Source organism: Vanellus vanellus (assembly GCF_965231255.1).
Source record: "Vanellus vanellus genome assembly, chromosome: 5".
Taxonomy (NCBI): domain Eukaryota; kingdom Metazoa; phylum Chordata; class Aves; order Charadriiformes; family Charadriidae; genus Vanellus; species Vanellus vanellus.
The window spans coordinates 56263026-56279837 of record NC_138910.1 but is presented as its reverse complement, the minus strand read 5'-3'; the positions used below and the strand labels follow the sequence as shown (position 1 = coordinate 56279837).

Here is a 16812-nt window from a genome sequence, read left to right as displayed (position 1 = left end):
ATTCCAAGGAGGCCTTGGCTTTCCTCGTTTCATCCCTGCCCTGATACTCTGATGGTATTCTTGTAATCTTCCCAAGTGGTCATGCCCTTCTTCCACGTAGTGTAAACCTCCTTCTTCCACTGGAGCTTTTTCAGAAGCTCCCTGCTCAACCCTGCAGGTCTCCTGCTTCCCTTACCTGATTTCTTGTTATTAGGGATACACCAATCCTGAGCTTGGAGGAAGTGATACTTATATATCAACCATCTCTCTTGAGTGCCCCTATCCTTGAGAGCCCTCAACCATGGGATTTCTCTAAACAGTTTCTTGAAGAGATCAAAGTTAGTCCTCCTGAAGTCCAAGGTTGAAATCCTACTTGTCGTTTTATGCATACTACATTTAATCCTGAACTCTGTCTTCTCATGATCACTACAGCCAAGGCTGCCCCCAACTTTAATGTCCTCCACCAGTCTCTCTTTGTTTGTCAGTACTAGGTCCAGTAGAACACCTTTCCTTGTTTTGGTTTGGTTTGGATACTTTAGCACTCACTATGTCCTCTTATCTTGACTGGCATTCTGCTCCTGTATAATACCTATACTTATAAACATTACGTAAATGTAGATTATACCATTGTTTTATAGATGATTTTTCTAAAACATCAAATTAAGCTTTACATCATGAAGAAACACAATGAATAAGTAACTCTAATTTCTCATGTTTCTTAAGTTTTCCTCTCGACCTCTTTTTCACTGAGGTATTTCCAACAACTCTTCATGTGTCTTCATTCATGAGAGCTACTTACGGACACAATCTGGATCAGGCACCCAGCCATTCTTGGTGCATTCAGATGTGCTTTCACCAGTCAATGCTTTAAAATGATATCCAGGATTACACTGTACTCTGATTGTATCACCTTCTATGTAGTTGTCTTCTTGAGGTCTGAAGTTCCCATTGGGAATTCTTGGAGGAGAGCATACAACTTCTAAACCAAAAGAGAAAAACTGGATGTTAATTTGAAGAATATGTTTAAACTTATTGCATAAGTTCTTGTTTTCACAGTATATTGACTGTAACTGCATAATATTGTTAAAAAGATGTTTCTTAGGGCAAAGACAAGATTACGTTTCTCTCCTGCTCTTAGAAATCTATGATTCTGTAAGACAGTGACAGCTGTTAATGATGTCATGCTAATTAGAAGATTAAAACTTAATTGCAAAGAGAACAGTTGGAGCAAGAACTAGAGGTGATCAAACTGAACTTGACTAATCTTTTCCCAGTAGGTCATTCCACAGCTGGAGCTCAAAATGACCTACGCTGGGCTCACTCGCAGCTCTCCTGGACTGGTTTATAGACACTGACCTAAAGGAGGGCAGGTTCACTGGCAGGTCCTAAATGGAGCAATAACTATACTTAACTAGGAACTGATTATTCAAAGGCTGTGGGATTAAGATTAGGGTTTTATACTGACACTGGAAGTATTTCAACAACTGAGAAAGCATAAGAATGCTATTCTAAAAAGCTTATGATATCTTTATGCTCAGAGAAGCCAGACAAACATATTATTTATAAACTGGAGCCTGTCTGTCTTTTTTTTTTTTGTATTCTACTTCCAATTTAGAAAATATCACCAACACACTCAGGGCTGGGCTGGGATGGCTATAAGGTAATTACAGGTTGGTCCTGCTGTGGAGTGAAGGTGGGTGAATCAGCTGTTATGCATGTACCGCTGAATCATCTAGGTTCAGCGGTAAGTCAAGTACCAGAGCCACTATTTGAATATACCTCAAGTATCAGAGCTCAGTACACCAATGTCTGGAAGCATGTTATGTTTGGCACTTCTCAAAAGCAGTATGTTGCTAAACTGTAGGCAATGCATATTAATTAGTATCATTACTAATCTTGAAGCAGAAAGGTCAAGAACTGTGTGGGCTGTAAGACTGACTACTCTTTATTTCTAAAGGAGTCTTTCTGGAAGAGGTCCCAGGAAGGTAGGTAGTACATAACATCCTACAATGTTGTCCTGTTGCCAACATTTTTTTCCAGTTTCAAGTGTTTGACAATTTCTTGACGACAATTCAAGGCACTAATGATTTCCCCCAAATTTACATCAAACTATTTCAGCTGGGACATAAGTGCATATTTCTGTTTGTGGGACATGGAGATTTAATGATAGTCTTTAAATGCTGTAGTTGAATGAAACTAAAATAAAATCCATCACCTAGATGGCTGATGTCAAACAGGACTAGCCTCAGAAATTATGGATTTGTCCAGTTAACTGCTGAGAAGGGATTTGGGAGTTAGAAAGCAAGAGGGACTTTCAGCACTGTAAATATATTAATTTTTAGAGATTGTCAGACAATTTCTGATGGGAAGTTTGAACAACATGGATAACGTGGTTATGCAATTACAGTTCTGATGACATTAAACAAATTGCTGACTTCATCACAGACTAAGGATCATCGAGAGCAGCAGGATTCATGGATACCATGTCACATTGGTCTCCGTTTATACATCACTTCATATCCATGGTTCTTAGGATTACTGAACTTCAGATCTAGGTTGTACACAATTTTCGATGTAATGACTGTGTAGGAAGTACTATTGTTTCCAGCTTTATACATAATCCAGCACTACAATTCCATTGTAATTTTCATCTCAGACATTTATGGCCACCAATGGATTACTTATCCTTCTGAAATTGGACTACTTCACATTTGCTTGAACTCCTTTGGAAATGACCACATCAACTTCAGATTATTCTTCCTACAACACTATTTTACTGTTTCAGAAGAACTTTTGCAAGGCATCTTACAAACTCAAGTCAGGATTTTAATTTGAAAGATACTTTTGTAATTACCAGTCATTTCTGAAAGGTTGCACAGTACACTAACAATTTCTTACTGAAGTTCCATCAGTGAAATAGGGACCATTTTTTAATTGTTCCTCTTTGATTGGAATGCATTGATCAGAACTAGTAGTCTGGAAATTTCAAGAATGGATATAACGATTAGCAACCAGGTGCTCAGTCTGCTCAAACCACAGTAAGACTCATCAGGACACTCAGACAAAAAACAGAGGTTGGTACAGTAGGTCAAACAAACTTCTATTGTCTTGAATGTTCATACAGGATAAGATGTTGAGTGGTATGTTACTGAGTGGTTAGTCTTACCATCACAAGTAGCAGAGTCTTGGCTATGGTGACACAGCATTTCAACTACTGAACACGGAAGACCTGAAGATGCATTAACTTGTATCTGCCCCTCAAAGAACCGTTTGTGATTCATAAGTAGCTCATCAGGCTAAGACTATTAGCTTTCCCCAATTTTATTTATACTGCTGCAACCCATATGGTATCATAGACATATTTCGTTAACCAGTCTTCCAACACACAGCACAACCACTGACCTGTACCAGTTATGTTCATGTTAAACACACTTAAAAAGATATTGAGCCTTGATGTGAAGACAATAGGACTTCAAAATCCATACCACTTCTCTAAGAAGCTGGTTTCAAATATTAATTTTCCCATGCCATTGAAAACTTCAGATTCCTTCTGTAGTTTCAATTTCTCTGGTATTAATATTTTTTTTCCTGCTTGCTTAAATATACTTTTTAGTGTCTGATTTTTCCACTCCTTAGATAAAACATTTTCATTATATTTTGTAGAAGGTAAAGAGATTCAGCTCTACAGATTTTTGCAAATTAGGATTTTTTTCTAACCTAAGAAATCCTTTTAGTATGTTCTCCTGCTAATTCAGAATCGTATAAAAAAAGAATAAAATAAAAACAGCTACTAATGCTGCATGAAGTATTTTAGGATCAATCATCTCATTTATGCAGTATACTGTAGCAATCGTTGCTTTGCAGACCTATTTAACTACACTCAAGTAACAAAAGACTGAATTAACTGCTTTTGCTACTGCTTTTCATGGAAAACTCTTACCCAGCTGCTTGGTCCCTTTAACACTTAATCCTTCCAGATCTTCCTGGGATATTGGTCAGATGTGGATGGATTTCTTTTGTTATGAATGAACTTTTTGTCATTACTAAACCCTGAAATTACTTCCTAACACAACAAATGTCCAAAATAACTTTAGGCAAGGCTAACCAGTGCAATAGGGGATTGGATTCCATCCTGACTCGGTACATTGTATATCTGCTCTTTCACCGTATCTGTATCCTTCATCACAGCCGAACTGTAGCTGTTCAGATTCCTTGTAAGATGCCTTTGGAGAACGTACATATCCATGCTCAATTTCTGGCACATCACAGATAATCTCTGAAATTGAGAAATACAAAATCCATATATTATAGTTTATTTTTATTTGCTGAGAATAAATGCCTATTGGAATAAAATTTAAGGTTTTTTTCATTTGAATCCACAAAAACATTTGCATTTGGAAGCTGTTTGAAACTTATTTGAGAACTCTTCAGTGACCTGATTGTGGGTGCCAGGTAGAAAGTGTGGTGTAGCACAGCATCAATAGCAAATTGGTTCATAAGATAGATTTTAGGACTTTGGTTTGGATTTTAACAGATCTCAGAATCAGTATACAAGGCAGGGGACATTCTAAAATAAGCAACAAGGCTAGCTGAAATTTAGGATTTTCCATTTTTCAGATAATTTCATTTCATTGTAATTTCCAGCAAACCTGAAGCACTTGCATAGCCAGCAGATGATTAGATAAATCATGGCATCAGTAGGAAAAGACAATTATACTATCTGGAAAACTGACAGTAGAATGTTTCCCTATCTATAAAAGAACCTCAGCCTCCCCAGCTCCTTGCGAAACCAAATAAAACCACTGAAATCTTGCAGTTTCTCAAAAGTGCATTCATAAAGGCAGAAAACATTCCAGGCTTTGTCTCCTAGGCCACAGAGCAGGACACCAAAGAGTTCCCTTGGATTCCTTTACTGGATTTACTTTGTATTTCAGGTGAAATATAACTCAGTGAAACTTCATTGTTTAATAAAATTCACTATATCCTGCAAACGTTAAAACTATATGTGTTTTATGCTGTTCAAATTATAATAAATGGTGTTTCAAAGCAGCAAAACGCAGTGCTAAATTGTGAAAAAAACATATACGTATCTGACATCCTGACATATGTACTCTGCTTGTCTAAACATATACTTCCCGATCAGGTAACATACAAATAATCTAAGAAACTTGATGGACTGAACAGTTCACAGTGATTGTTACCATAAACTTCCTGTGATTTATTCTTACATACTGACAATCCAGTCCCACACAATCTCTGTTTGCAAAATGAGACGAACCAGTACAAGCTGCGGGCAGGGCAGGGTGTGGTTGACTGGCTGAAAAGTAGTTTTGCAGAAAAAAAACCTGTCAGTCCTGATGGACAAGTTGAACAGGGGCCAGCAATACACCTTTGCAGCAAACAAAGAAAACAGCGTCCTGGGCTCCACTGGGAAGTGCTGCTGGCAGTTTAAAAGGGGTGATCCTTCCCCTCTAAGTCAGTACTGGTCAGACCATATCTGGCGTCCTGTGTCCAGGTATGAGCTCCCCAATACAGAAAAGACATGGACTTACTGGAACAGGTCCAGTGAAGGGACATGAAGATAATTAAGGAATTGGAAAAACTGACAGACAAAGAGAGGTTTAGAGAGTCTAGAGAAAAGAAGGCTTAGGGGGGAGAGAGGATCTTATTAATGTGCATATGTATAAATTCCTGACTGTGTTGGGGCAGCAGAAGTAAAGATGATGGAGCCAGACCCTTCCCACTGGCACCCAGTGACAAGATGAGAAACAATGGGCACAAATTGAAATAGAGGTAATGCCACTTAAGTAAAAATGTTTTTTTCTCATGTTTAAGAATGGTCAAACACTGGAATGGGTTACCCTGAGAGGCTGTGGAGTCTCCATCTCTGGAGATGTTCAAAAGCTGACTAGCTGACTGGATATGGACTTGAGCAACTTGCCCTAGCTGACTGCTTTGAGAGACCTTCAGAGGTCACTCCCAACCCTACTCTATTCTGTGATTCTGTGGGGAGTTAACTTCTACCTTGTCAAAGCACATTAGTCTGAAGAAAGAAAAATCCATCATGATTTCTTTGCATTTTATATACCCTAAGAACATGAGTGACTAAAACAATACTTGTTCTTTAAACTTGGTTCAGATAGATTCAAAATTGTTTGTAATTACTTTGGTAAAATCAACACTGAAGTGATTGAATCTTATGTAGACATACCAAAGCGAGTTTCAAAGAAATTGACTGCAGCCTGGCAAAACTTAGAGCTTGTAGTGAAAATGTGGAACAACCAGATGGTCCACTATGACTACATTAGCATCCAATATTCTCTGATTTCTCTTTCTTATCCTACTTCTTCTGCATATATGCAATGGAGATTGTTTACAGACAAACTAGGCTTAACTGCTGTAGAATAAAGTAAAAGCTTTGTAGTTTCCCATATGGTAACTGGTCCTTAGAAGTCTGTGAGAATAAAGCTTCTTAATTACAGATAACAAATAGTATCCTTTTTACCTTGGCACTGAGGCACGTTACTACTCCATTCTCCATTAGAAGAGCAAATTATTTCTTTAGATCCAACAAGCCTGTATTTTGCATTACATTCAAAATTTACAACCTGGCCAAAGGAATATTCTCGGCCTAGCTCAAATGTGCCAGTCATAATTATTCTTCCATTTTCTGGTGCTTGTACAGGTAAACACTTTGCCACTGGAAAATAAAACAAAACAAAAGGAAAGGCAAAGGGAAAAAATAGTCATTTTGAGATCTCTTCTGTAAAATAAATTGACACATAAAAAAGTTAAAATACAGAAAACTCACTCTAATTTCCTTACACATTTTAAAAATATGCACTTTTCTTATATATTCAGATACCATTTGCAACAGATATAATACAAAACCCTAAGCAAAAAGGCAGACTGACATAGGAGAGAACTTGTAGCCCAACTCTCGTCATCTTCTCTGCCCTTGAAGGCTAAAGACAGAGCACCCACTGACTAGATGACCTCCTGAGGTCTTGCCCAATCTAAATTATACTATGATCCTATGAATTCTATGGATGGTTAGAGGATCCTTGACTGACACACAGGGCCATTAAACTTCGTCAAAAGAGTTTAATTTACTTTAGAGCTATGCCAAACTGAATTTGCTATAGACAAATATCCAGCAAAGTGCTGTGTTAGAGACTGACTACAACAGTTCAGTTATTAACTAAAAATCCTAGTTAAGGATATCATAACAATTGTATTACTAAAGTAAACAAACACAATATCAGACATGAATTTAGACCTCTTGTATCTCCTAACTTTGTAACTGCAGAAAAAGGAAGAATTAACGTATGTCATCAGATATTTCTTATTAAGGGGGAAATGACTATCAAAGCTCATTCTTAAATGCTTACACAGATATCACTAAGCATGTATGAAAGTGGCTGGTGTTTTGCCTACCATAGCTCCCACTTCCCTCTGATGACACTCTCCATCTTATGAGACATCTGCCTTTTCTATGAGCTCACATTCAGTCTTCTAGGTTCCTCACAATTAGGACATTATACAAATACTTTCTTTCCTAGGCAATCTCCTAGGCAATCATATTTCAGCCTAATGAAAACTCCTCAGTCATGAAAGAAAAATCTTGCAGTATCTTGGTGACACACGACAAAAAATGTGGGAAACCATTGTCTATACTATATGCTTAAAATTGAGGACACCCAAAATCCAGCAAACTAAATGTGAAATATCTGAGATCAAGGAAATGTCAAAACAGACAAAAAACTCTAGACAAGAGAAAGATATCTACTTTCATTTGTGATTCTTTAGAGTCCTTTTCCTGATATTAGATGCTTAACCAAAGGAGACATTTCACTGCTGCACACATATGTTAAAATAGACCAGTTAAAAACGATCTTTGGGAAGAAAGGAAGCTTATTTTCATAATCATGCAGGTTTGGAACTGATGAAAAGGTTTCCAAAATCAGGGAAGTATCATCTGAGCCATCCAGTTTATTAAGTCTGATGTCTGGGTCTATCTTGCTCTCATTCTTACTTACCAAAATTCTTCCACAGTATGCTAACTGGGAGAAGAACTTAAAACAAAATCTTAATGGCTAAGATATTCAGAAGTATGGAGGAGAAAACTAGCTAAAACCACTCATGCTTTCATGTGCATCCAAAATGCTGCATCTGAGCTGTCTTTTGTAACCGTGTTTTGCAGACAGCTATTCTATTAGGGCCTTCAGGTGAGGCAGAGCTTTAAGCCAGTCTGTAGGTGACAAGACTGTTTTGTGAACACTTTTTAACAAAAGCTTGAGTGCTTATTGGACTAAAATGGCTGAGCAGTCATTGTAAGAGTTTCACCGCTGCATAACTTGAATTTAAACATGTGTGAATTAATACAAGTAGAGAGATCACAGGCTAGTTGTAGGTAGTATCAGAGATATAAAAAGACAGTTTGATAAAGAATTAAATGTCAAACTCCATTTACCTTCACAGTGAGGGATGTCATTGCTCCATCCATCTGCCTGACACTCACGGTAATTTCTTTGGCTGAGCATCCGGTATCTTACCGAATAAAAAAGTAAACAATGCTAAAATACAGTCTCATTATGTGACAAAAACAGCAGTGCTGAAGTTTTTGAAGCAAAGGAAGTAGGTTTCTTATGTTCTAGCACAGACTAACCAAAATGTGACAAAACCGAGTAGTTTTTTGGCCTGTCTCTTCCCTATTTTGTTCCTTTTAATTGTGTATGGCAAAAAAAATGTAAAAAATCAGAAAGTAGGAAGTAATCAGTAAGATGGCTTCTTCATTAGAGAGATAGCAAGCCTTGGCTACATAACAAATAACCTAGGGGTAATTTACACAATCAATAGAAAGCAGAGTAAAACTCCTGTTGCCTGCGCTCTAGTAGGACTGAAAGCCATGTGACAGCATCAAAATAGGACTTAAAGCAAGAGATGTATATGGTTTGGATTGATGAGCTCGCACTATCTTAGGTTTAAGGGCAAGATGGCCACTGTCCAAAATGACAGTGAAGAACTGTCTGAGCTTAAGAGATTAAAGAGAATATTGATTTTGGGACTTTTTTTGTGGAACTCAGACTAGACTCCAGCAATACAAAGACTGCAAAATCATGGCAAAACCACTGTACCATGCTTATAGCTGATTTGCTTTCAAGAGGACAGAATCCAGCCATAGGCATACTTAACTAAGCACAATACTACATATTTGCCTTGCTGCAGTTTTCATTGGAGAAAATTAATAGAGGAAGAAGAGAGAAGAATTTCTTCCAAGCAGTCAGTGAAGCCATGTTAGTGAGTCATCCAGAAATGTCTTCCTTCAAACATTTTTTACAATACATTTCACTTCATAATGCACAAAAATGATTTAAGCACGAATGATGAGTTGTGGTTTTGAATAGGAGACTCTGTTGTACAGGCTAACGACTTCGCTAACATAACTGCATCATGACTGCCTACTGAGAACACTCATTCCAGCATATGAAGCTGCATTTCCATCTGAACTGGCTGGCTGGTGGAGTCATGAGGCAGCTTTACAGATAGATCTCTATTTTTTCTACTCGGACAGCCATGACTTCAAGTTAGCTACAGCCTTATGTATTTTAGACACTTTGGATGACAGCTTCAGGTGCATGCGTTCAGGTACTCCAATAGGACCAGACATGAGAAAGACATCTTTAGTATTACTGTAATTGCAGAAATTTAAACAATAATCAAGCATTAAATATTAGTAAGTTGCAGCTGCATTACAGACAATAAATCTATAACTGATACTTCTTTTAATATTCACACCTTATGTTAACTCCCATATATTGAATTAAATAAGTATTACCCATCATTACATCTGTACTCAACTCTGGCACCAAATACAAATTCACTTCCACTGGTAAGTTCAAAGGAACCAAACTCAATATCTCCAGGGTGTCCACAGGGCTTATCTGGTAAAAAAACAGAAGAAGAAGAAAACAAAATTACTTGCACTTTACATAGGAATGTGAAAGTGTGAAAGATAGCACTTTTCTAGTAATAAGTGGCAAGTACGGACCTTTCAAAAATGCTCAGCGTTAGCTTGATTAACATCCTCCCCCCCTTTTACAGTCACTATCTTCAATGAGAATATATTGGAGTAACGAACTGGTGATATATTTAAAAAGAAATAAATAACAAATTAGCAATTTTTATTCCTTTAAAAAGGTTGAGCTCATCTTACGTTTTATGACAAATTTAATGGCAGGATGTAACTTCAGCTTTTCATACAAGTTGTGACATCAGCGGGTTCAAAGCTTCCACTACAGAATCCATCCATGACTGGAAATGAAATTTCCTCAATCTGATGGGGATTGTGCTGAGTAAAGACAGATGATCTAAGGTCTTTTGGTCCTCAGCCCTGCTCAAAGTACTGTATAGGACTTTTCTTGTGGCCTGGCCCTAACTATTTGCCCTGGATCCCACAAGAATTGCAGAGGTGAATACACCATCCCTCTCATTCATCCACTTTTGATGTTATAATATGGACTGCAAAATAAACTGCATAGCTAAAACCTACTAGGCATCCTCGTAAGAAATCTTTCCTGGTCCCTGTCAATGTAGGCAATTTCATTTCTTGGAACGTATCAACATCCTTGTTTTCTCCAAGGAAGAGGTGTTTGATTAGGCCCTAAATCTGCTCCAGCGTGATTCACAGAAAATGGACAACTTCATGATCAATTTTGCTGTGTAGTATGGCCCATCCTGAAAAGTGAACGTGATCACTTAACCTGTGGCAGAGCATCCCTTTTCTCCTTCCCCCTGCACCTTGCCAGTGTCAGTATCTATTCACTGGGTGGCAGTATTTACTAAATAATGTTACAAAAAGCAACACCAAATTTTGTATAATTTGAAAGATCCAAGTTCACTGAGTAGTTATACAAATACATACAAAAAAAGAGAAAACTACTAAATAATGTAAAAGAAACTTGGAGCAACTTTATTAATTAATTTTTACTAATGATTTGTATTAATCTCTGAATGACACCTGGGACTTAATTTTATATTCAAACCTAACAATTATATGCTAATAGTAAAAATTTTTTATGTTAGGTATGTGAGAAAAAAAGCTTGTGTGTCTAAAATTTCTTTGTGTTTAAAACTAATTTATTACAGAAAAGAAATATCTGCTGACTAACAATAATAAACTTCAATTTCTTCACTAATGAATTCTGTATGAGTATGAGATACTTCTAAACTCCAGAGTATACTGCAGATAATAAATAGCAGTTCTCATCCTAATAATGACTATTCCTTCACAGATTAAAATACAAGGCATGCAAAAATAATGTTACACTTCCAAGAAATTATCATCCATAGAACTAGTTGAATACACTGAAAAGAAGAAAATACTTTCTCTTGACTCACACTCAGAAGCTAGGCTAGTGCTTTATTCTGCTTAGACTGTAAATTTCATCTGCATTAGACTTTTTCTAAAATTTTGGAAGCAAGCTCCTAATAATTTAATAACTTTACTTAATAACTTAAGATAAATCGAGTTAATAAGGCTGGCCTAGAGTAAGATCTTTCCCTGTAAAGAAAGACCTTCTCCTTTGATCTGGAGAAAAGGAACTTCCAAAAATATTTCCTCATGCATACATACTTTTTTAGGATGATATTTTAACTGATGCTAAATAAGTAAGCTACAGGTAAAGATACAATGGCAATTTCATATTGACTTCACTGGCAAGAAGCGTGATCTGTCGGGTCAAATGTTTGCACATATTTTGCATGAATACTTACTTCTGCATTCTGTCAATGGGAAGTGTTGCTTCCATGTTCCATCACCACACTCAAACACAATTCGTCCAAGTTTCATATATCCAGGCCGACATCTGTATGTTACTTGAGTACCGTGTGGGTAGGGAGGTTTGTCCCATATTTCAGTAGGCACTTCTTTAACCCTCCTAGGAGGAGGTTCATTGCAAGCTAAAAATTATAAATAGAAATATTGGTGACTGAAGCACATGCTAGAAACAGCAAAATAATTTTACAATAGAAAATATAGCAAGAAATCCTGGGGACATTTTTGATCAAATGAGCATATGTTTTCTACTTAATCATCACAAAATAGGAAACTGCTGAGAATCCACATTTTGTGGCTTCAAGCAAGTGCCAAGAAACCACATGGGACAGCCATAATTCATGAAATAGATTTTAGTTACAAAAACTAAGATGAAATTAGTGCCCTGGTTCTAACCACAGACATCTTTCATCCTTCCATCTGCAGGAGCTCCTCTATGCCTGTCATTCCATTACCACGGAGAACAACTCCCATAGAGAACAACTTCACACACTATGTAAAGTTTCCCTGAAAACTATTTTCTTCTGCAGCCATCACCGTCCTTACTGACATTAAGTCCACATGTCATTTGATCAAGTTCTGTCAAATCTCCCTTCACCTTTACATTGCCTAAAATTTCTCTCCTCTTGTCCATGAGATTACTTCTTATAACAAGTTACTTATTATACAATGTAATTAATTCTGATTATTCACTTTGACCTTTGTTAGGTTCAAAGCATTTTGACTCCATTTGGGGGGGGGTGGGGTGGGGTGGGGTGGTGGTGGTGGTGTTGTCTGGTATATCTCATTAGCTCAGTATCATACAGTCCTTCCCCAAAAGCTCCTTCCTGGGCCATGCTCAGCGTCCATGAAACGTACAGCCAAGCCCATATGAATTAGAAGAAATGAGCCTGAACCAATTTTATTAAGAAGTTCCTCAACAACTTGAGAATGAGGAAAAATTAGACTAAAGGTGAAAGAAACAAATGTGGGAGATGTTAATGAAAGACTAAATGATTTCTGTTAAGAAACATTTTTTGTTATTTATAATAATTGACCTAATTTCAGTGACTAATAGTCTGTGCTTGGGTGACTGAAATGTACTTATTAAAAAGAGTAACAGAGTCTGGGCAGTCTAGCTAATTAGGTGCAATGAAGTCTGTTTTACATCTGAACATGAAAGATGAGAATTCATCAAGAATAAATAAAACAACTTCTGAGAAATTAAGCCTTGGAAAATAAATTAAACCTCTGTATAGAAAATAAATGGGAGAAGAAATGTCCACCAGGGAAGGAAACTGCTTGGTGAGTAGATTCATTACTCAGTAGACAGTTGGCACAAAAGTACTCTCACCAGTTTATTTGTAAGGCCACAGGTTTAAGAAAGCAGCAATGCTCTCACTGAAGCTTTCCTATGGATTGTCCAGGTGCTGCCTGAAAGTGGGACTACAGGAAAAATATTTAGAAACTTTCCTCATGTGAGGAATGTGGAGTTATTGCTTGCTGAACTGAACTGTGGAGATCACAACCACAGATAAGTAGCTAATAATAGAAAGTGAGCAGATTCTTCCACATCTTCCACTCATTCTTCCACATCAAAGTGTGGAAAGTGAATTTTACTTCACTTGCACAAAGACATACCCCTGAAAAATCACTGTTTTAATTTCAGTCAGTAGAGTACCTACCAAATTAGAGGCATAATTTTAGGAAATTGTTTAAAAATCAGGAAAAAGATGTTACAAGAAAAACACCTGTGTGATTTTAAGTGTTCTGTAGCTATGACAATTCTAAAATATAAAGAAAAGAATGTTAATTGTGAGATCTGATAACTTTATTTTGGCTGTCTTAAGTAGCCAGAAGTAGACAAGCTTTGACGATACTGATGAGGTGCTAAAGGAAGAGTATGCTCCGACATTCACATTTTTTCCAACTACTTTAATAAATATGCTCCCTCCTACAAATAATTACATCTGAGTAAAAATTATTTCTTCTATCCACTAGAGGGTACCACCCTACTATCAAAAAAGGTAGTAGGGATTTCTACTTAGCAAGATTAAGACACAGTCTCTTCTTAATAATGTTTTTGCAAAATGCAGGAAGAAGCGAAATGAACAAGACTGCTTTACTTCTGTCTTTCAAATGTGCTAAAAATGGTTACTTTACCACAAAAAGTTCTTCATAATGGTGAGAAAAGGATTTTTTTATAATTCTACATATTTTTAATTACAGCTTGTTAAATTAGTGCTTTCAGTTTGCAAGCTAAGAAAGCACACTCTAAACTCTATGATTTAAGAAATAAGCTATTTAGTACAGGGAGTGCTTCTCTGCTCTATGCCTCCCTTACTTCTGAGTTGTATTATGTCTGTTATGCAAAATGGTGCCTTTTAACTCCTCTTTGGTTACATCTTTTTTAAAAAAAAAACACAAAAGATTATTTCCTGGTAGTCTCTTTATCATTACTAAGACTTGCTTCTTTCTGGGTATTTCTTCAACTCTCTCTGCCTGTTCTTTACCACTCCCGCCCTGATGCCAAACTATGTAGTTACCATCAAGTGCTACAGTACATATATGTATTTCTGACTGCAGGTAATTTTTTTTTTTTTTAATGCAGTTTCTTAGTAGCTTGAGAAGAAGAAATCTGCTGACAGGATGTACTTCAAAACTACATTACTTACATCATGCACTCACCATGTGTACTCATCAAAATTGGGAGAGTTTTAGTTTTATATTAGAAAGCATGCACTAAATGACTACCTTCAAATCCTTTAGCGAGAGACCAGGAGAGCTAGAATTAACCATTTAGTATTCATATGTGACTTGACCTCAGTTACAAATAGCTCAAACTGTTTTCTTGCCATCAATATGCTGACAGCAACTTCCGTAAAGTCAAGCACAAACTACAAATCCAGGTAGAAGTATTTTTCAGCCCTTGTCCAAAAACCCAGCTCTTGAACAACTCATAGACTTTCAATATGAAGCTTGAACTAAGAACTGTGCATGACCCATGGTAATAGTTGTCCCAGATAAATCAAACATTGCTACATTCACATTCCTTTGCAATCTCTCTGATGTAAAGAAAGCATTGTGAAAAGCAAGTACAAATTCAGGCAAACTTTCTTTTCAAATTCCAGGACAATTCTGGACTTCTTTGCAAAGAAATTAGACATTATTAGTTGCTTTGGAGCAGTATTTATTGTAAGTTTATATAAAAAAAGATAATGCAGTTCATAAATGCCCTGATTTTTCAATTTTTTCAAACTAAAATCCATCAGATTGCTTTGATTAATAAGGTCTTCATAATCTTCATGTAAAATTAAAAAACACCTGAACCGAGCAAAGATACACTAGCTCAAAAACACATAGCACCCTTTACACAACAGTCTATGTAAAGAAACACAGACAGAAAGCGAAAGAGTTAAATTACTAAACATACATTAAACAACACAAACACAATATCAAGAAAATTAAATTGAACAGAAAAGCAGAAAATATCAGATGTTTCTGAAAAGATAGCCAGAATATCAGCTACCTCTTTAAACATGTATGAAAGCACACCTGTATACATTTATCTCATTTAATGGATTAAAAAGTCAACAGATCTTTTGTAAGCTTTTCTTTCCTCTTTCTCAGATTATATCACAGATTATTCCAGACAGAGAGAAATGCATATTTATTGAATATTTTCTATTTTAGTCTACTGGTTGTTTACGGGTTTTAGACGTTAGAATAATTAACAAACATAATTAATAACAAATGACTAGTATCCCTATAAACTAGAGCCAGACAAAACATTAAAAAAGTTGTGCAACAGACTAATAACAGCAGTAGTTATCAAAATAGATATAGGTGAAATAACACCTATGACAGCATACTAAATACTAAAGGTGCTAAATATTCCCAGAAGAAATCTCAATTACTGTTGTCAAAAGTTCATTAAAATAAGCTACAATACAAACATTTTATTTACATATTCTTTTATTTACCATCTTCACATACACTTTAAGAAAGGGGTTTTGGCTTTTTCCACATTAAAGCTTACCTCTTTCTGCAGTACAATACATCCAACATAACAGCAGAGTTGTATAGCCCAGGAACAACATCCTAGAGATTCAGAAACTCAGCAAACACATTTGGTATCGTAACCTACTTTTTTTTATTACTTTGTGTTATTTCCACTCCTGTTTTACTCACCAACTGCTCTAGGGACTGACCTTGCAAAGCATTTATACTCTGATTTCAGCAGTCACTTCCCCTAATCCTCTTGCAACACACAAGTGTTTCTTCTTTCCCCCCCCTCTCCAAACTTTGCTAAGTGATTAAATAAATAAATGTCTGGCAACTTTGGTTGACCCAGTCTTTCCCTGCAGTCTGCTTGTTTTTACATCATACCTCATTTTTTTTCATATTAATCTCTTCCATACTCAGACAAACTTATTTCTTTTGGTATCCAAAAGAAGTTGTACAAATAAATTATTTTGGGATTCCTTATGTCTTATTTGCTTAGTTAAATGAAATGTAAAAATGAACTCTCTTCTATTATGCATATCATTCAAAATCTATGTTGAAAACAATTGAAATAAAAAGCAGACAAAAATACAAAGTGACTTACTAACCCAGTGACTTATCTTGTGTAAGATAGGCTACCCAGAGCAGAGGAAATGTGCTTGATCAAATACTTGATTAAATAAGCCTAGATGATGTTGATGCATTTGTTTCAGTATCACATCAGAAATGAGAAGATGAAGAAGATGTGAATGAATTGTAAGATGGATAATGAACTATCCAAAGAGAAATAATAAAGACTGTGCTAAAAGAAGAACTATATGGCAAACTGGGCTAACAGAGGAACTCCTCATGGATGCATATAAGCAACAGTCTTATTAATATTTTCATTAAATGTCTTGGATTTATAAGAAGTGCACTCCAGTGGAAATGTGGACCACATGAAGAGAATTATTCGACGCTGAGAATTAGGGATAAAAACGTAAGAGTACAAAGTGCTCTCAAAATATGGACAC

The 16812-nt window shown here is 36.3% G+C and overlaps 1 protein-coding gene across 1 annotated transcript in view; it reads right to left on the bottom strand.

Moving 5' to 3' along the window:
• The window catches only part of CFH (complement factor H), a gene marked incomplete at both ends in the record, with an annotated part of 38081 nt that extends 22187 nt beyond the window's left edge, over positions 1–15894 (bottom strand). Inside the window, 7 exons of the mRNA XM_082484038.1 lie at positions 779–958; positions 4085–4255; positions 6485–6679; positions 8453–8529; positions 9818–9923; positions 11755–11940; positions 15834–15894. Coding sequence (XP_082340164.1) covers positions 779–958; positions 4085–4255; positions 6485–6679; positions 8453–8529; positions 9818–9923; positions 11755–11940; positions 15834–15894 — 976 coding nt within the window. The remainder of the gene's footprint in view (positions 1–778; positions 959–4084; positions 4256–6484; positions 6680–8452; positions 8530–9817; positions 9924–11754; positions 11941–15833) is intronic.
• Positions 15895–16812: the final 918 nt, after the last annotated feature.